We start from the raw sequence: 20,996 nt of genomic DNA on the forward strand, positions 1-20,996 counted from the left end.
ATACCAGCGCAATCGTCTCTCTTGCACACCACAACTGATGCTTCTAATGTTCAGCTTTTCTCTCAAGATACTTACACTCTGACGGGTATTCACATTGACATTACACATCCAACAGAGCATACTGGCTTCATTCCTTGCGAGGTTACGTATGTCCTCAGCAGTTACAGCCCATGTTTCACTGCCATGTAGCATGGCTGTTCGTACGCATGCGTCATACAGTCTGCCTTTTACTCTGAGTGAGAGTCCCTTTGTCGCCAGCAGGGGTAAGAGCTCTCTAAACTTTCCCCAGGTTTAGAGAGCTCTTACCCCTGCTGGCGACAAAGGGACTCTCACTCAGAGTAAGATGTGATTGTTTATTTTTAGAATAACAATGTAGGATAAGTGTAAGAAACCAGATGTAGCCAATTTAAACATGAAACAAGTAGAATATGTGGGTCGAATATGGCCAGTTAAATGCTAAAGGGTTAATTTTGTTGTTGGCATGGAGACAAGAGACTCTTTGAGCTATGTTTCCTCTGAGTGTCTTAATCTGCTTAATTGAAATTAGAACTGAGTTGTTAAAATGGTAGTTCTTCTTTCTGCTAGTTTGGAGTCATTGGCTCTTTGTTGAAATGCATCTTCCTTGGGTCTTTCCAATAAGTGCTTTAATGAACTTTTTGGTTGTTAAGTACCCTCTATCAAGACCTTTAAATGTGTCACCTGCTTCTCTTTCCATCATTTCTCTGTTGGTTTTCCTGTTAATCAGATGTCCTTTTATTCTGATAGCTTTTTTCCCTCTCAAACTGCTGCTCTTTGCAACTTATTACCATCATCTTGCATTTCTCTGGACTACGACATTCAGTCCTTTAAGTTTTCTGCCAATTTGTAGGCTCTTTCTTTTTCTTTAGCATTTAGATTTTATGCCAAATGTAATGCTTATTTATTCACATTTTTAAAAAAATTAAGCATACATTTTCTCATAGATTTGGGATTTCAGTATGATTGTTTATTTATATTGTAGAGAAAGTGTGAAAGGCAGGACCTAGTCAGTTTGAACATCAAACAGAGAGAATATTTTGGTTGGATATGGTTGGTTTAAATGCTAAAGGGTTAAGCTTCACCTGGGACAAAATCTCATAAAAAATATATATATGAGTCATCTTTCAGTTTTTGTCAAACTAGTTCCACTCACAAAGCTTTGGTTGACCGAGGGATATAGTAGAAGACACTTACCCAAGATGTCATACAATGGGGTTGAACATGAAACCATGTGGCTGGGAAGCAAACTTCTTAATTTCAGTCACACCTGTGCTTCTACACAGCCATGACTGCACTTCCACATGCATACACATATATCACTTAACTTATCTTGTTTAATTCCCTGTAACTTGCAATTTTGCAGAAAGAGAATGATAGAATAATTTTTGGTTTCAAATTTTGGTACAAGGCTAGCAAGCCCAGTGGGTAAGTTGATTACATCAACTCCAGTGCTCAGCTGGTACTTATTTTATTGACCTGGCAAAGATGAAAGGCAAAGTCTGCTTCAGCAAAATTTGAACTCAGAACATAAAGATGGATGAAATGCTGCTATGCATTTTGTCCAGCATGCTAACAATTCTGCTAGCTTGCTGCCATTCAGACAGGTAGAATAATTATTGGACTTAAGAACTACTGCACCTATTCATAATAAGCAAATAGATAAACTTTGCCAAGCACTTCTCTTCAAATTGTATCATTAGACCTGGTGGATCTAGTCAAATTGGTGGTTGCTTGATTAATTCAAATAAATAAGTTTAAATGATAAACAAATAAAAACATAAAATATACATTACTATCATTGTTGTCATTTTACATTGACTTTTCCATGCTGGTATGGATTGAGAGAAACTTATTGAGGTAGATTTTCTACACCAAAACCTTCACTAATTTTTATTACAAATAAGGTGTCTTTTATTCCACTGGCCCTCACATATCCATTAAGCTACAAGGCATTTGTTTATTGGAGAATGTAAACATTGCCAGTTTTTGTTTAGCTGCTGCTATGCAAAGATATGTGGGATCATATTCAAACACATCTACCCACATTTCCTACCACCCTGTGCAGTAACGCACTCATACTTCCTTTCTCATTCCTATTCCATCTCACACCTCCATCCAGGTCAACCCACATATGTCAGATAGTGTCACACATACAAGCACCCTTACATGCACATACATATGCACAAGCACAGAATATACACACACACACTTTATCCAACAGCCCCATATACATGAACAAACTGATAACAGGACATGCATACTTGCTCACATACACATACATTATTCATGCAAAAACAATGTGCTACTCGCACCAAGTATACATGCACATACACACTTGTGCATGCACACATGCGCTTATTAGACAACCTCACATACATCCACACACACATATTTATTCACTCACACAAGCACATGTGCTGCTTTACATGCACATGTTCACATAATGTTCATACTTACACATGTGCTTGCCCACATACACACACACACACTTTAGCCAGGTGACTATTGTCTTCCTCGCTACCCATGTTCTCAACCACTTCCTCTGGTGAATTCAATATGCACAACCATTAATCCAGGCAAGTTTGTTCTTCCTCTCTCTGTCTGTTTTCTCTATTCATTTCTTTCTGTAGAATAGCATAGGCTTGAAACATCAAAGACTTCTTCCATTTTTCCTGAGTGTCAAATTAATACACTTTGTAACAACATCTCTGCCTTTTATTTTTTGTACAATTTTGAACCAAACACACACAAAATCAGAAAGCAACACAGCACCCATGACTTTCAAAAACATTTTTTCACCCTCTAAACTTCTGCAGCATGGAATAAACTACCCACATTAGTCATTAGATGCCAGGACACTACATCCTTCAGCACTTCCATGCTTCTCCAAATTAACCAATACTTCATATGATTTTCTTTTCTTTTTTACTATGATTCATTCACTTCTTACTTTCCTGTCTCTTTTTGCATTATTCTGTGTACAGTACATACATTTTGGCTACTATTTCTGATGAGTTGCAGTGTACCTTAGCACTGTATACAATAAGTTCATTATTATTATTATTATTAAGGCAGCAAGCTGGTAAAATCATTAGCATGCTGGGCAAAATGCTTAGTGGCATTTTATCTAGCTTCACATTCTGAGTTCAAATTCCACCAGGATTGACTTTGCCTTTCATCCTTTCGGGCTCAACAAATTAAGTACCAGCCAAGTACTGGGGGTTGATGTGATTGACACTCCCCCTTCCACCAAAATTTCAAGCCTTGTGCCTTTAGTAGAAAGAATTATTATTATTGTTATTATATATGTATATACTAAGAGCTTCCTACAGTTTTTACACAAGGCATTGATTAGCTTGAGGATATAGTAGAAGATACACAAAAAAATGACCCCAAATCCCAAAACCATGTGTTTGTGAAACAAACTTCACAACCACAAGATCAAAACTTTTGAGGGAAGTTTTAGCCAGTTAGATTAGTTCCAGTACTTGTGCTTATTTTATGGACCCAGGAGGGTTGTAAAAAAAAGTTGAGTGATTTGAACTCAGAATGTAGAGAAATGGAGCAAAGACTGCAAGACATTTTGTCTGACATTCTAATGACTCTAATAATTCACACATTTCACCTGTAACACTGGCAACCCTTTTCTAAGTTCTTCAATTCAGAAAATAATTCCTATAATCCCTCATCCATTAAAGTGTTGAAGGTAACAAACTAACAGAGTTGTTGAAACCTTGGTTAAGATGCTTTGCAGTATTTGTTCTGACATTCTGCAAGTTAAATTCAAATCCTGCAGAGGTGAACTTTACCTTTCACCTTTCAAGGTCAATAGAAAAAAGGTATCAACTGAGGGCATTAGAATGGTAGAACAATTAGAGGATATGGATAAGATGTTTGATGGTATCTGTTCAAGGACTTTATATCCTTAAAGCAACATCTGTGACAACACTGATGCCAAGCGGGATTGGCCCAAATTGAGAACCTTTCCCTTGGATAAACATCAGTGGAGCAGAGAGGAAGAGACTTACATACCTGGGCAACTAGCAATCCCCTTAAAAAAATACACATGTTGAGGCATAGTCAATCTTGGACTGATGGAAGCCTTCTTAACTTCTAAACAATGGGAAAGAGTTGCATGAATGTGTGTGCCAAATTGGTAAAAAGCGAAAAGAATTTCATTTTCTTAAGGGTAATTTTTATACTTATCTTTACTTTAAATAAGTATAGAAACTATAATAATTGTTGGTCCCTGGGACAATAAAATGTACAATTTTATTATTGCAAAGTGCTGAAAATATTCACTTTCCTTTGATGATGGCTGTATCCATGTAAAATTTTTTAAACATCAATTGATGATGTGTGCAGTTTAAGAGTTGACTTTTCATGACTAGTAATTATGAAAGTGAGAAATTGATTGAGCAAGATTTGATAGTACATGAATAAAGGGACAGACAGACATAAGAAAGAGAAACAAACTAGAAGTTTTGGAGTGATAGAAAGAGGAAGATGAAGACAAAATAACAGAGACAATCTAAGATATAAAATACTGTTGACTCAGCCATCAGTAGTAGTTTTTTAAAATATATTTTTACATATTGATTCTGGAGAAAGGGTCAGTGCCCAAAATCTTTGCTGACCCTCCATGACTAGTGAGGTTGATGCTATTCATGTTCCTCTTGAACCTTTTTAAGTCAACACCTGTGGGAAAGAAGATATGAACTGGGAGGGAATTCCAGAGGACAATTCTAAAACAATGGATAAGACTAGCTTTTGAGTAATAAATGCCTTTAGAAATGTCCACCTTCAGGAACTGAGCTCAGACACTGACTCAAGAAATTATCCAACCCATCCCCCATAAAATCTTAAAGGGTCCAAAATTTTGGTATTTTTCATTCTTCTTAGGTTTAAAAAATGGTTTATTTAAAATAAAAAATAAAAATGATGATGATGAATGTGGTTTAGTCACTTTTTAAAAAAAAATATTCAGACATTAAGACAACAAGATAAAAGAAAACACAAAACACCTGGAAATATTTTAGAAATATAGATTTAATTAAAACCATCATTGTTAGTTAAATCTTGGAATCTTGCCTGTAATAATATGGCTGTCCAATAAGCTATACTTTTGGCAAATCAACAATGAAAGGATCAACTTGGGAATTATTAACAGCTTTGGTAAATTATCCAAAAACAAAACAAAACAAAAGAAAAAAGAGAAGGGGGCAAAAGGAAAAAAATTCCCAACAGTTCAGCTCTCTAAAATGCTGAATGATCTTTGGAGCTCAATATAGCTGGGAGAAAGTATGAACATCCTCATGTTCAGATCTCTATCACATAAAATACTAGGAAAGCTGAATGATGCAGAAAAAAAAAAAAGGTTCAGCAGTTTTAAAGACTGAACCCCCCCCCCTTCCCAAAAAAAAGGGTTGTGGTGGTGATTGTAATACAAAACAATATCCCATTATGCAGGGATTTTGAAACTTAACAAAGCCATCCAGATATTGAACGGTGCTTAGGCAGCAATGAAACAATTTTAACATTGAAATTTTAGAGAATATCAAAGAATGAACTTTTGCATTCTGCCTTAATATCCAAACATTGATTATTTTCAAACAGCCTGTCCAGGTTAAATAAGTTTTTTAAGCTCATACAATACATGAAATTGTTACTCCCAATATCTTATCATTCATGGTCTGACATATCCATTTTTGAGAGCAAAACAAGGATAATGCTAGTGTTGTGAAGAGAAGAAATTTATAAAGTTTTAAATAGATCCCCGATTCACATAGTGGGGGCCTCTATGTAATACAAGGTATATGAAGAATATTTGCTCTTTATCTAACTGCTTTTTGCCTTTGCAGAGTACCACAAAATTGAGAGCTTTCTCATTTTTACCTTTGTTTTACACACACACATATACATAAACTATGTATATTTTAGAAGATTTTGATATTTCATTTATTTTTCTTTTTTTGTCAAGATTCCTTTTCATTTCAATGTCACACAGACGTGAAGACATGCATTCTTTGAGAGTATACACCACTCATGTCAAGAAAGATACATAAGATATACATCTATATCTATACACACACACACATGCAGACACATTGTAATCCAGTGACTTGTTACATGCATGCATGCATGTATGTATGAATGAATGAATGAATGAATGAATGCATGCATGTCTACATGTAACCCATTAAATGCAGTGTCACATAGGTTTAAAAATGTTATTCACATGCTAATATCTTAAAGTAGTAGTTGTCTGACAACAGGTAAACAATCAAAAGTGTTCTAACCAAGGACATACCATCGTTTTCTCAAGAATTGTATATCTGGGAACCTTATTATCCAAATGTGTCTCTCCAATTTCAAGATGACACAGTGTAGTTTAAGAGGAGTTTGGTTGATATTTCCAGTAGATGGAGCAACCATGTAGATGTTCCTTTGATGAACATAGTTATCTTACAGAATAAATTACAGCTAGAATGGTCCTCAGACACTAGACAACTTGTGTAACATAGCAGACAAGTTTAAATGTCAAATTTACTCCAACTAATCAAGTATTTTTTCACACACACACACACACACACACACACACACACACACACACACACAAATACACATTAATCTTAACTTAGGGAAACATATCTTAGAGACAACTAGCAATAACTCATAAATGTATCCAAACTACTGAACGAGTTGATCAACTGGAGTGATAGTGGAAGTGTATAATGTCAAAGATGATGACAATGATGGTGGCGATGAAGATGATAACATGGTATAATGGTAAGAACTTTCAGTTTGATAGTTGAGGCAAATACCAGGATTTGTAAATCCTCTAAGCCAGGCTAGCATTGAAATGTGAAAGGAAAGTAGAGAATCATAGATTTTTATAAAGTAAAAATCCGAGAATCCAGAATCTGAGGAATCCGTTGTGGCATTACTGGCAAAAGTAATTACTGGCAAAAGTAATCCAAAGGAATGCAATAAAATAAATGTAACATAGCAGCTGTTGCATTTGTTGGAAAAGAAATCATCAATGTTTTCAGGTGCAGGCACTTTTCCAATTTAGATCGAAAAAAAGAGAGAATACAAGGAAGACAAAAAAAAAAAAAAAAATCTGTGTTGCGATTTGTAATAATAATGGATCTTTTGGAGGTTACTGGGTGGTTATGTGATTTGTAATTATTAGGAAGATGGATGGTGAGCAGAAACATGTAGCATGGGCAAAAAGATCCTAGTGCAGTATCAGAGTGAATACCTTCCTGTCTACATTCACTCCTACATGCAGATGAACACACACAAACACTGTGCACATACATATTCTTGTGCCCATATACATTGACTCTGCTACAGCTGCTTACCTAAGCCCATTTCTACTGCACAGAAACCACGTACCTACCTACCACTTCTTACATCTATTACTGCCACAAATATTCTATAGCAAATAACACAAATTTTTTTTCCTTTTCTCTATCTTGCAAAAGGGATTGCATCTGAATAAAACATTGACAATGTTCCTGTCTTTTCACAACTACATGACACATTTTATGACTTCCCTATAGATTTATAAAAAACTTAAAGACACATACAAATAACCTCTTCACTTATATTAGAACTGCCACATTTTATAAACATCTTGTGTGGCTATTAACATGCATTCATCTCTAGAAATACATATTGACATCTTAGATGAACAAGTCTATGTCTTTTAGTTCTTTATTTGGGCAAGGCCATGGTAGAGCACCACTGTCAAATATTAGTTTAAAATTCTGGAAAAATCTGGGCTTTGAGTATAAGAGTGTCATTGAGGACATAAGTGGAATTATCTAATTCACTAAGTGGCACATACTCCATGTATCCAAAACCCTTGTGGTTGCGATGGCTTGTTGGTTTCTGGAAAGCATCTAATGTTGGTTTTGATATCAAAGATTCAACAGAATGTTGCCTCTCTTCTATATTTGGGTTCTGATCTATGACGGATAAAATTATTTTACCTCGAAATGGCCATGTTAAGATGTCATCCCATTCTCCTTGCATGAAGTGAATAAACACAGATAAATGTGTTCCCTGAGAATAGTCGACTCCATTAAGGTTGCATCTCATACATAATTTGTAACCATAGTAATTGGAATAAAATGGTGGGCTATGCAGAACTGGCATTTCACCACTAATAGCTTTATGTCTGTGCCGTAAATAATTTTTTATTTTCCAGATGTATAGTCCATTACATAATCGTCCTTCTAACTCGGTGAGACGATTAACCTTTTCTTCAATAGCACGTAGTTTTTGTTGTGTTTCCTTGTTGATACGTTCAATGTGGTCATGCCGAAACTGCAGTTCAAGCAATTCATGGCTGTGCCTGGCCAAGCTCTCATCTTGGTAGATATTTCGTTCTTTCAACGATTGAAACTCAAAATCAAAAATATCGGCTGAAGATGCAGTATCTCCTGCATTAGTTTTTGCTAAATTAGGCACCTTTACAGATTGGCTGCGTGTAATAGGAACGTTTGGTGGAGGAGATGGTAATGGCTGTGAAATACTTGAGATAGTACGAGAAGGACCCTGAGAAAATTTCAGCATATTAGCTTCTGCATTGCCTGAAGCCCCTCCTTCTGCATTTTGTAATAAAGTTGGTAAATCTCCAACTATTTCTGGATCAGTCACATTCGGCTGACTCTGACTCACTGCATTTCCAGTTTCAATCGAAGACAAGATACTTTCAATATTTTGGAAGTTGAGAAGCTTTACAAAAGCATGACACAACAGCTGCAGATGTTTCTGGACATTTGTTTTCATGTGTTTCTCCATCTTGAGTCGTTCAATCTGAAAGAGATATTGATTTTTTTTTTTTTTTATATAATAAAAAAACAGAAGAGATGATTAGGTAGGGAAATTGAGAGGGTTGTGCTGTATTTATGCCTTTCATGGAAGCATAATTTAAATGCTCTAAATGAGAATCGATACCTATCTGTAATCTTTAATCAAAGTCATACAGAAATATCACTTAAATATGTAACATACTTTAAATATTGCAACTTGTTTCATATATTGTAACTTGGCTCAAATGCCAAGACCTGTTCTCTATACATCACAACTTGTTTCATATATCATAACCTATTTTAAACATTGTGGTGACCTATCTTGTGCACCATCATCTTGCTTTATACATCAAGCAATGTGGAATAAATAAACTCAGAATGTAAAGAGTCAGAACAAGTGTAGCAAGGTATTTTATCAGATGCTCTAATGATTTTGCCAACCTATTGCCCTAATATTAATGATGACAACAATAATAATGCTATATTTACAATAGTTTCTACAACACAAAACCAAAGATGTAACTTATATACAAAGTTAAGAAATCTTGTCTAAAGATTTTCATCATTATCACCACAACCAACTGCTACCATAAATATCAAACCACTTGGACAGATTGATAATAAGGATGAGGCTTATACTTTTTTATATCCCTGGAAACAGTAACAGTTGACAACAACAGAAGGAGAGACTAGTCATACAAGAATCACAAAACATGTGGCCCTTGGTTGAAGCCAAAGGTGATATTTAAGAGGAAAGGATTACCAAAGACAGAAAATGCTATCTGGAGATTTGGCTATCATTTCAAGGGCTGGATAAATGAAGATGGTATTAAATACTGTAATTAAACTAAGTGTGGCATATGAGACAGACCAGGGGCCTCCTAAAAATGAAATCACTTCTAATATGGAACTATTTCTGTGCACACAAGATAGAAGAATGAAAAACGTCAGGTTGCTGAACACAACCGCAGTATGATAACAGCTGGTTTCACATCTTTGCCACAACCTTTAGATGAGGGAATTAATAAGCCATTGAAGGACAAGATATATCAGATGTGAATGATGTAGGTCATTCTGGCTATTAGGAACTGACCAAAGGTTATTAATTCCAAGAAGCTGAGCTTTCTTACAATATGGTGTGTAAAAAAGGCTTGGGATGATGTTTTAACAGAGAGTGTGAAGAAGAGACTCCTAAAGACAAGGCCAACAAATAAAGAGGGTGGAGATGGGTTGGGGTTAAATCCTTTTGTGGGCTGATGACCAAGACATCTAAGAAGATGGAATAATGGAAGCATCATGGGATGTGGATGAAAAGTTGATACAGCAGGAATGAGAGGTTGTTTTTGGCACTAACAATGGTGACGAATCTGAATTTGATCACTTTTAACTGGATTGAAAGTTAAAAATCAACAGTTAATTTCATGTTCTGCAATTAATGTTAAATGTTCTTTGGTTTAAAGCTCATTTAATGAGCTTTAATGAATTCTTTGACATTATACTTTTCAGTCAAGTCTCTTATGTATGAATGTAGTGGCTATTTCAAAATCCAGTTTCTAATTTATTTTGTTAATTAATGTGTTCAGCATGGCTACTTATTTAATTGTTTAACTTTTTTACTAACAATTAAACACATAACTAAATTTAAATAGCTCTCTGGCTGTTCTAGTCTTATTTTCCATGTAAATTTTGATTATAAAAGTTCTGTAGAACTTTTCCATGCAACAAATAGAGTGGTGTGACTTCTACATGAGGAAATATGGTAATTTAAAAAAAGCTTACTTCTTTATTACATCCAAAAATGTAGAAACAACATTTGATGGCTGCATTAGGACAGTCAACTGCAATATGTTCTGGTACCTATAAATATAAGGCAGGATATAACAAATAGACACACTAAAGAAAGAAAGACTTCAAATTAATGCATTTATGTTACACAGAAATTTTTTTAAATAACTATCTTTAATAAAAACTGATAGAAATATTGGTTGGCTGGTTGATTCATTACTTCAGCTGCACTTCACATTGAATAAAGAAAGGGCAACAGAATAAAAAGGAAATACAGAAGAAGTGAGGAGGAGTATCTTGTAACTTTCTGAAAAATACAGATTTTATAAAAATTGCAGAGATAGGCTTTTGATGGAGTAGATTGCAGTTATATTGATAAAATCTAGAAAAATAATATAATATATTTATTGCAAATATACAAAGGTGAAATTAGTTTTTAATTTTATTTTAAGGTAATAAATATTTTTCTTTTGAAAACTAATATTCATTTCATCATTTCGTAAAAATACCAAGAAATTTGATAAAAGTTAAATTACACAGGGGAACATGTTTTTTTGTTGTCTAGTAATTTTGGGGTGCTGATTTCAAAAATGAAATCCATTTTGCTCTATCACATTAAGATTTTTTCACTAACTCAAATTCCATTTCTGACATTTCCGGGATTGTCACCATTTCTAAGGATAGATTTGGCTTCATTAAATGCAGGCCCATGTATGGAGCTTGACATAACTTTCACAATATAGTTTTTCAATATCATTTAAAGTAAATGCAACTACAAAAGTGAAAACAAAAGTCATGATTTAAGTATCTTCAGTAAATAAAAAGCATTACACTTGAGCAACTTTCACTATTTTCAATCTAACCAGTTTTAAAATGTCATGGTGATGATAGAAATGTCCTTTATACATTCAGTTGCTAATAAATAAGACATTTTTGTGGTCCTTGACATCATATATGTCACATATTTGTGGAATTTATCTGCAGATATGCCTGTGCTGTACTTGATTTAGTGTAACTATTTCTTCTGAAAGTTGGTATTTTGAATGTTTTAATAGTGCTGACACATGGGTCAAGGTCACTTTTTGTCAAGCATGGTCAAAGAACTGTAGAAAGTACTTCATGACATGTATGTATAACTGTTGACAATTCTGAAATGTTTTTCCCAAGTGACAACTGGCTTGAACATAAGTTTTGTATTTTAGAAATATGGCCACTTGTGAGAGAAGAAAATGCCAAAACAGCTCCGATGACTGCTGCTATATTTGTGGATGTTACTCTTTACCAAGGAAGTGAAACAAAATCACAGATTTTGTGAAAAAGCTTGTCTTACTTACTTTGGCATGGAACTAGGTGATCAAAACAAAGCCTAGGCACCCCATTTAATGTATAAAACACATGTTGAAACACTGAGATAGTGACTATTCAAATATTTAAGCAGAAAGTTTCCAGCTTTGTCTTGTGAGAAAATCAAGGTTGGTATGTTTGACAGGCCACAAATAAAGTAGCTACCACAGGATGAGCAATTTTTGGAGCCCATGTCTGACATTGAAAAGGAAGTATGGAATGCTTTTGCTGCAATTGTGTCTGATTTCCTAGGAAACAGGAATTTATCAAATTATGAAGAACTTGTGCAGGCTCTGTTAACCAGTTCTTCAGCACTGGGTTGTAACATGAGTGTAAAAGTGATTTTACTACACAGTCATCTGGACTACTTCCCTGAAAATCATAGTACACTAAGTAATGAGCAAGGAGAAAGATTCTACCAAGACATTAAGTCCATGGAGACTAGGTATCAAAGCAAGTGGAACACAAACATGATGACTGATTACTGCTGGTCTCTTCAAAGAGAGAGTCATGATGCAAATTATTCATGCAAAGCAGCAAAGAAAGTTCACTATTTGAGTAGCTGAAACACTAGTTTGACAGATATTCATCTTCAGATGTGTAACTAAACATTTTGTATAAAATATTTGTTAAACAATAAAATGTACTATTTGGTTTGTGTCAGTTTCTTATTTTAGTATTGCATTTAGTGGCAAAACTGACATTTTTTGGTAAAAAAATGAATTCCTGTTTAACAAAAAACTTGATGGGATAGAAAATTGCTAAGGACATTTCTGAATCCAGCACCACCAAATCAGTTAAGACCAATTATAAAATGTAAGACAGCTAAAAATTTTTTAAAAAATGTTCCCCAATGTTATCTCAATAAAGTAATAAAAGCATCTAACCAGCTCTATTACTTATGGACAAACAATTATGCTATAAAAAAAACAAAAAAACTTGACATGATAGAAAAAAACTAACTGTGGTTTTGAAATCAACATGCCAATTTTAGTTTAAATCAAGTGAAAAAGCAAACTCAACAGAAATTATGTTCAAAATTGTTCCCCTGTGTAATTGTTGTATGTATGTCATATTTCCTGATATTCCCCATGGTGGTAAATTTCCAAAGTTATCAGTCATATGATGGATAGCACTCTATACTTTCAGAATTATTGGAGGAAATTATTCTCAGTCAAATTAAAAATGCAAGATGTGATGGTCATGGCTGGAATACCTTTGATCATAAATCTGCTTGATCAGAGCTGACCTAAATAACAATGACACAATTTAAAACCTAACATGGGAATCTGTGTATACTTGCTCAAGTAGCTAGAAATAGCAGCCAAATCTACCTCAAACTACAGTTTTTAAAACAAGGAATCAAAGTCATATTAAGTAAATATAGTCAGAAATATAAGATAAAATGGATAGTCATGGCTTGAATGACTTTGACCAAAGGTCTGTTCACTCAGAGCTGACCTGGGGTTAGACAATAACAACAACAATCATACCTCTGTGGACTTATTTTGTGTATACAGGTCATCTGGATATCACAAGAGCATTCCAACCAACAGTCCACTGTAGAACAAATGATAATGGTTTCTAATTTAGGTACATTTTTGAATGGAGGTGTCAGTCAATATTAGCAACCCCAGCACTTAACTGGTACTTTATTTTATCAACCCCTAGAGGAATGAAACTCAAAACGTAAAGAGCTGGAGCAAACATGGAAAAGTATTTTTCTAATGCTCTTATCTGTCAGGTAGTCCATTACCAATAATAATAATAATAATAATCCTTTTTACTATAGACACAAGGCCTAAAATTTTGGGGACAGGACTAGTGAATTACATCAACCCCAGTGGAATTTGAAATCTGAATGTAAAGACAGATGAAATGCCACTAAGCATTTTGTCTGGCATACTAACAATTCTACCAAGAATGAGAGCAACAACAACAAAAATAATAGTAACTTTTGACATGTATACAAATCCACACCTATTGTCATTATAATCAACTCTATTATTTTCAGGAATTGACCAATACTTATTTTATCAATGCCATCTTACAATCAAAAGGATGATAGTCAGATTAAGCATTGCAGGATATTTGAACTCACAATATAGAGGACTGTAACCAAATACTTCAAGTCAAAGTGTATGGTGCTCTAGCAATTCTGCCAAATCATACCTTTATGAAATCATTTTTCTTATTGGTCACAAGATTTTGGTGTCAGCAAAATTTATATTGAATAAAAAAAAACAATAACAAATAACAATAAAATAACAAAAAAACCCAACTGAGGGGAATGCAGGCCACAATAGGGCCAATCAAGAAACCTCACAGATTCAGAATTACCCTTACCAACAAGGACAAGTGTCTTCTCCCAGCTTCACTGTCCAGCCAATAGGTATACTTATTCACTAGAGCCAGGTCTACTAGTTTTATCTACCTTTCAATAAATTTATTAGTGAACAAAAATTTCCTCTCTACTGTCATCTTCAAGTGAAAAAAATCCAATAAATGCTTGACTAAAGAAGGTGTTTGTCTTTAATCTTTTCAGTTGTCCATCACAGTAGAGTTGTTAGTATTGGGTCAAATGTTTCACGGTATTTGTCCCATTTCTCTATGCTTTGAGTTCAAATTCCATCAAGGCCAGCTTTGTCTTTCTTTTTGGGCTGATAAAAATATACCAGTCAAGGATGGTGGACTAATAGAAAAATTACAGTGTAGGATGAAAGGCAAAGTCAACCTTGAAGGAATTTGAGCTCAGAATATAAAGAACGAGAAGAAATATTGCAAAGCGTTTTGCTTGAGATGCAAACAATTCTGCCAGCTTGCCACCTTAATAATAATAACAATAAAATTTTCTTTTATACTAAAGTTACAAGGCCTGAAATTTTGCAGAAAGATGCTAGTGGATTACATTGATTGATCCCAGTATTCAAACATCAATAGAGCCAGTGTGTGTGTGTGTGTGTGTGTGTGTGTGTGTGTGTGTGTGTGTATATATATATATATATATATATATATAAATATATATATATAAATATATAATTTAGAGAAAAGAACCAAAGTTCATGAACTCATCCATGAAAATCTACAATCACATATAGAAAAAATTATTAAGTAAATACACGATAAATAAGTATAATAAAATACAAATTAAAAATCATAAAATAATAATAATAAAACGACTACATGTGTTTCATAACCAAGTTTTCAAATAGAAAATTAAATATAATCAAATCAATTCTGTTCAAAAATATAGCTAATCTTCAGGTCAAAATACAACAACAATAATAAAATGAATGTATATATCAACCAACAATAAATAACAAATGAATGTATATAAAAATACTTATTATATCAAGATAGAAAAATGTTAAACAATATTATTAAAAAGAATTGTAATACTAATCTATCAAAAATTATAAACGTGACATTATTAGCTTTATGCTTATTAGAATATAAACTAACAGAAATATTAAATGCAAATCTTATCTTAACGAATCTTTTGTTTAAAATACAATTTAAACGAAGTTTTAGGTTAAACTAAAATTATAAACATGATATAAATAACTTTAATTTTAATATAAACTAACAAAAAATTAATTTATATAAAAATAATTATATCACCATTAAATAAAAAAAACATTTAACAAAGTAATCAAAAAAATATACAAAACTTATATAATCGATTAGATTAGTGTTGCATTTATTTCCAATAATATTGTTTAATATTTCTTTTTGATTTATGGGACAAATAAGTAGTTTTTTATATATAATTTCTTTGATTATTAGTTAATATTCTAATTAAGGTTAAGTTAATAGTACAACATTCAAAATTTTATTTAAACTAAAGATTCGATTATATAAGTTTTGTATATTTTTTGATTACTTTGTTAAATGTTTTTCTTTTATTTAATGTTGATACAATCATTCTTATATAAATCAATTTTTTGTTAGTTTATATTAAAATTAAAGTTATTTATATTACGTTTATAATTTTAGTTTAACCTAAAACCTCGTTTAAATTGTATTTTAAACAAAAGATTCGTTAAGATAAGATTTGCATTTAATATTTCTGTTAGTTTATATTCTAATAAATGTAAAGTTAATAATGTCATGTTTATAATTTTTGATAAGATTAGTATTACAATTCTTTTTAATAATATTGTTTAACATTTTTCTATTTTGATATAAGTATTTTTATATACATTCATTTGTTATTTATTGTTGGTTGATATATACATTCATTTCATTATTGTTGTTGTGTTTTGACCCGAAGACTAGCTATATTTTTTAACAGAATTGATTTGCGATCGATTTAATTGATTTGATTATATTTAATTTTCTATTTGAAAACTTGGTTATGAAACACATGTAGCCGTTTTATTATTATTATTTTATGATTTTTAATTTATATTTTATTATACTTATTTATCATGCATTTACTTATTAATTTTTTCTATATGTGATTGTAGATTTTCATGGATGAGTTCATGAACTTTGGTTCTTTTCTCTAAATTATATATTATATACTGTGAAACTTAATGTAATTTTAATTTTTGATAAATTGGATTTAATTGAGTTTTTACCTGTAAATTTGGATTTTTATCCCTAATATTATTATTATTATATATATATATATATATATACTACACTCTCTGAGTGGTTGGCGTTAGGAAGGGCATCCAGCTGTAGAAACTCTGCCAAATTTAGATTGGAGCCTGGTGTTGCCATCCGGTTTCACCAGTCCTCAGTCAAGTCGTCCAACCCATGCTAGCATGGAAAGCGGACATTAAACGATGATGATGATGATGATGATATGATATATATATATATATATATAAGGAAACAAGGGAAAACTTTCTTAGGAAAGGAAACAAGAGTAGAAAATGAAAAATATATTTACCATGACCCTAAGGACATCTGCTTTACAAAAAGAACATGGAACTAACTGCTTGGGACAAACCCCTTCATGTTCCTGAAGAAAGAAGCCATTGTCTTTTAGTAACAAAAATAAAAAGGCTGAAATCACAATTTAGGCTAAAACTGTGATATAAAAAAACAACCTACAACAGATACATAAATAGTAAAAACAGGGTAGCTAGAATAATATAAAGTCAGTATGGCATTACATATTGGTCATTGTAGTATTGTGAATGGTTGATATAGTAGCGTAAGGCCAAGAAGGTATAATATATTGGCCAAGATGGTTTATATGTTGGATGACATATTTTTTCTATTGATTTGGTCTGGAGAAAATGACTGTACTCAAGGCAATTGCAGGTACTCTCAGACAAGAGAGATAGATACTAAAAATATTTTCCCTAAACTGTTTTATGCTGAAACAATGTATAGATAATAGTGGGCAGGGCAGTGTTAGACAATTGGGGTATTACACATTAATTGTTATATTGGATGGCAAGGAATATAATGTAAGATCACAATTAAATTACTTAATGAACATGGCACATTGTAGCTGGAGCAGTTAGAAGCAAGTGATGTTATTTATTAGTGAAGATGGTATTATATACTGATTAAGACTGATACTGGTTTGGAGAAAGAGGCTATGTCCAGACTCTTTGAGACCAGTGAGACTGAATCTGTTAATGCTCCACCAGGCAAAAGACAGTGGATGATAGTTTGAATAGTATTAAATTATAATGTTGCTATATATAGCAAAACTGTTTTAGTTTGTACATATGTGTTTGTAACGACCGTGCGACCAGGAGATGGTGATGAAGGAATGGCTCCATGCTGGCGACGAAGAAACTTGTAGACAGTTAGTTGAACACTGTGTTGGATCTCCAGTGAAGTGGAGTCATGTCGTCACTGGAACTGGCTGGTGCTCTGTGGTCAGTGGCTAGACCTCAGAAGGTCTAAGGCCAAAGACAAACATGCGCAGAAAAACTAGCTATTTATAAGAAACTATCGGCTCAAACAGGGGTTCAGAAAAACTGTCGAACACGACCTTATCTGAAGGCAGCGATTGGTTGGGTTGCACCCTGGCGCGAGATAGAATAAGAGAGAAAAATATGCCAATACCAACCAATCAGAGGTGGTGGACACAACAGGGTCCAAAGATGCGGCTGAAGGCTAGCTGTTATCTGCTATGTCCGCATTCATGTATATATAATATATATATAGAGAGAGAGAAGCTTCGCTACATATTTATATGAATTATGTGTACCTTATACTTCATGATACAACTCTGTTTCTCTTTTTCTGCAGATATTTATTTTTGAATAAATGAAAATGCATAATCTATCTGATTTCCAAAGAAGGCTAATAGTTGGAGTGCAGGTGGCTGAAGCTACAGAATTGCTTAATGTTTTGGGAAGTAGAGTCTCTGAAAGCTTGTTAGCATACTAAACTAAGGAAAAACCAGCTCTGGTGAGCATAATTCTGGACAGAAGGCAAAGTTCTCAGAGAGGAACCACAGAATAGTAAAATGTACTGTGTCAGAAAACAATCAAACTACAGCAGCAAAAGTGACAGCAGAGCTAAACCACCACCATGCCAACCTTGTGCCAATCAATTCTGCTTGCCATAAGCACCATAAAACCAGATACCACAGGAAGGCTGCAACTGCTAAAATCTCTCTTGTCCCCCATCAACATTGATAAGCAAAAAAAAGAGAAAATCTAGACTATCAGAAGTGGTCAATGGCTCAATGAAACACTTATCTCTGATGAATCATCATTCACCCTTTTTTCCTCACTTCAGTGTGAGTTTATGTCTGGAGACATCCCAAAGAAGATATCAACTCTGGCTGTTTAGCCCCTACCATGAAGCATGGAGGTGGTTCTCTGATCATTTGGACAAACATATCAAAGAATTCCATTGGTCCTTTAGTTGTTCTACAGGATTATCTGAGTATATTTGCTGATTATGTTCATCCAATGGTACAAATATTGTCCCTTGATGGTAGCACAATCTACCAGGATGATAATGCAGTGATTCACACAGTCAATGTTATTCAAAATTTGTATGAAGAACACAAAAGTGGAGTAGCATTTTGGAGTAGCTTCCTTCTACCATTGTCACTGAAAGAGCTGAAACAGGTTTTATTTGAATAATGGCTAAAATTCCATTAACAACCATTCAGAGCCTGTACAAGTACATTCCTTGACATAATACTGTAAATGATGCCCTAAGTAAACTAACTCCTTATTGAATGGTTTTGTTCAACCCCAGTGTGTGTGTGTGTGTGTGTGTGTGTGTTTGTACAGATAGATAGATAGACAGACCCATGATAAAAAAAACCCATTCCAGCTATGACCAATACATCTTTTTCTGGCACACAGTGTATTTATGACTATATTATCTTATGTATCCTATCTTATATGTTAAAGACAGAGTATGATTTTGAGGGAGAGTTGGTTCCTATTTCTTGAAGGTCAATCATCTGTGAAAAGCCTCCCTGAATGGCATTGTACTTTTACTTTTGTATGAGGGCAGAATATCATGTTCTTGCCAGAATTCTATCAGTGGATCTATAGGTCATGGAGTATTTCAACACCCTAACAATTTCAAGTTTAACAGCTGCAGACAGACTCATTCATATATCCTATAATTCTGACATTATATGAACCACCTAATTCTCTGCTATAAGCCTTGCTCGGTTGAAGGAGCTGTTAGTCATGCAAACTACATGGTGCCATGAAAAAGGCATCCAGTGGTTGACATTAGGAAGAGGATCAAGCCATAGAAATCATGCTAAAGCAGACATTGGAGTATGATGCGGTCTTCAGACCTGTCAGATCCTGTGAAACTGTCCAACCTGTGCCAGCATGGAACATAGACATTAGATGATGATGATGATATATGTTTGTCACAGTGGGTGATAGCTAAAGAGTGTTAGATCAGGATGGTACCTAGTGAAGTGTTAGATTAGGTTGGTATTACAGATTGGTCCTGGTGGATGGTAGAAAAGGAAGGGCTCATATCTATTAGCCATGAAGAGGAACAACTATAATTTTTAGATATGTTCAATCAGAATTGACCTGAGGTACAACAACAAATAATAGCAATAATAATAATGATAAAAGTATGCCCTGATGCAATACAAGGCAGTGACTTTCATGGCTTCTGGTCTTAACTGATTGGAAGTGTTATCATGTACATGTTTTGTCTTAGCGTAAAAGATGGGCTACAGCAAATATTCTGCTCAATTCCACAGATCTGCTTATCAGTTGTTTGATCTTAACCAGTTGAGCATGTCTCTTAGTGACTGACAATATGTGCATCTCTGATCACAAGCAGAAGTAGTGGGAGAATATCACAGCCATGTATTGAGAGGAATTTTGGGGGTTTGAATAATTCACCCCTGGAAACATGGGTGTTTTGTTCAACATCTTTATTCAGGGATCTTTTGAGCAGGGTGGGCTACTCAAGCTAAAGAAAATTCTAACTGGGCCCCACCTGTAAGGTCATGTGCTGTTTATTTTGATATGAGATCACCTTGTGCACATATGGGTATGATGCATGTGTCTGGTGTACCCTTATCAGATGGGTAGTCATGATGGGTATATTGGGCTTTGTATATTTGTCCCCCAGTGTCACTTTGATGGTATGCCCTGCTCTTTCATTCAGTAATAATAATTTACTAGCTGGACCCATGAAAAATTCACAGAAAACATAAAAAATATAAGCACCTGTAAATTGTGTGCTGGTGCCATGAAAAAATGCTTCTATATTGTGACAGTTACAAAATATAGAAAGATGTGTAAAACTGATAACTGTATAATCCAACCAAAATATCTGTTACACAAATGTAAACAGAATTACTATTTAGCCTTAAAATACATATTCAAAGAACCGTTTTGGTTTAGTCGCACGGAATGTTCTTTAGGTATTCTTCTACTTGTTTCAGTCATTTGACGGTGGCCATGCTGGAACACCACCCTTTAGTGAAAGAAATCGCCCCCTGGGCTAATTCCTTGTAAGCTTGGTGCTTATTCTATCAGTCTCTTCTGCCGAACAGCTAACTTACAGGGACACAAACACACCAACATCGGCTGTCAAACTATG

General features: G+C 34.0%; 1 protein-coding gene across 4 annotated transcripts in view; it reads right to left on the bottom strand.

Moving 5' to 3' along the window:
- Nucleotides 1-5,049: 5,049 nt before the first annotated feature.
- The window catches only part of LOC106878692 (TNF receptor-associated factor 6), a 66,612-nt gene continuing 50,665 nt past the window's right edge, over nucleotides 5,050-20,996 (bottom strand). For all 4 annotated transcript variants that reach the window (XM_052969583.1, XM_052969584.1, XM_052969585.1 and 1 more), the window contains 3 exons: nucleotides 16,873-16,944; nucleotides 10,623-10,700; nucleotides 5,050-8,847 (listed from right to left, as the gene is read on the bottom strand). In XM_052969583.1, coding sequence (XP_052825543.1) covers nucleotides 7,786-8,847; nucleotides 10,623-10,700; nucleotides 16,873-16,944 — 1,212 coding nt within the window. In that variant the 3' untranslated portion in view covers nucleotides 5,050-7,785. The remainder of the gene's footprint in view (nucleotides 8,848-10,622; nucleotides 10,701-16,872; nucleotides 16,945-20,996) is intronic.

This window comes from Octopus bimaculoides, chromosome 7, assembly GCF_001194135.2.
Source record: "Octopus bimaculoides isolate UCB-OBI-ISO-001 chromosome 7, ASM119413v2, whole genome shotgun sequence".
In the NCBI taxonomy this organism is placed as follows: Eukaryota; Metazoa; Mollusca; class Cephalopoda; order Octopoda; family Octopodidae; genus Octopus; species Octopus bimaculoides.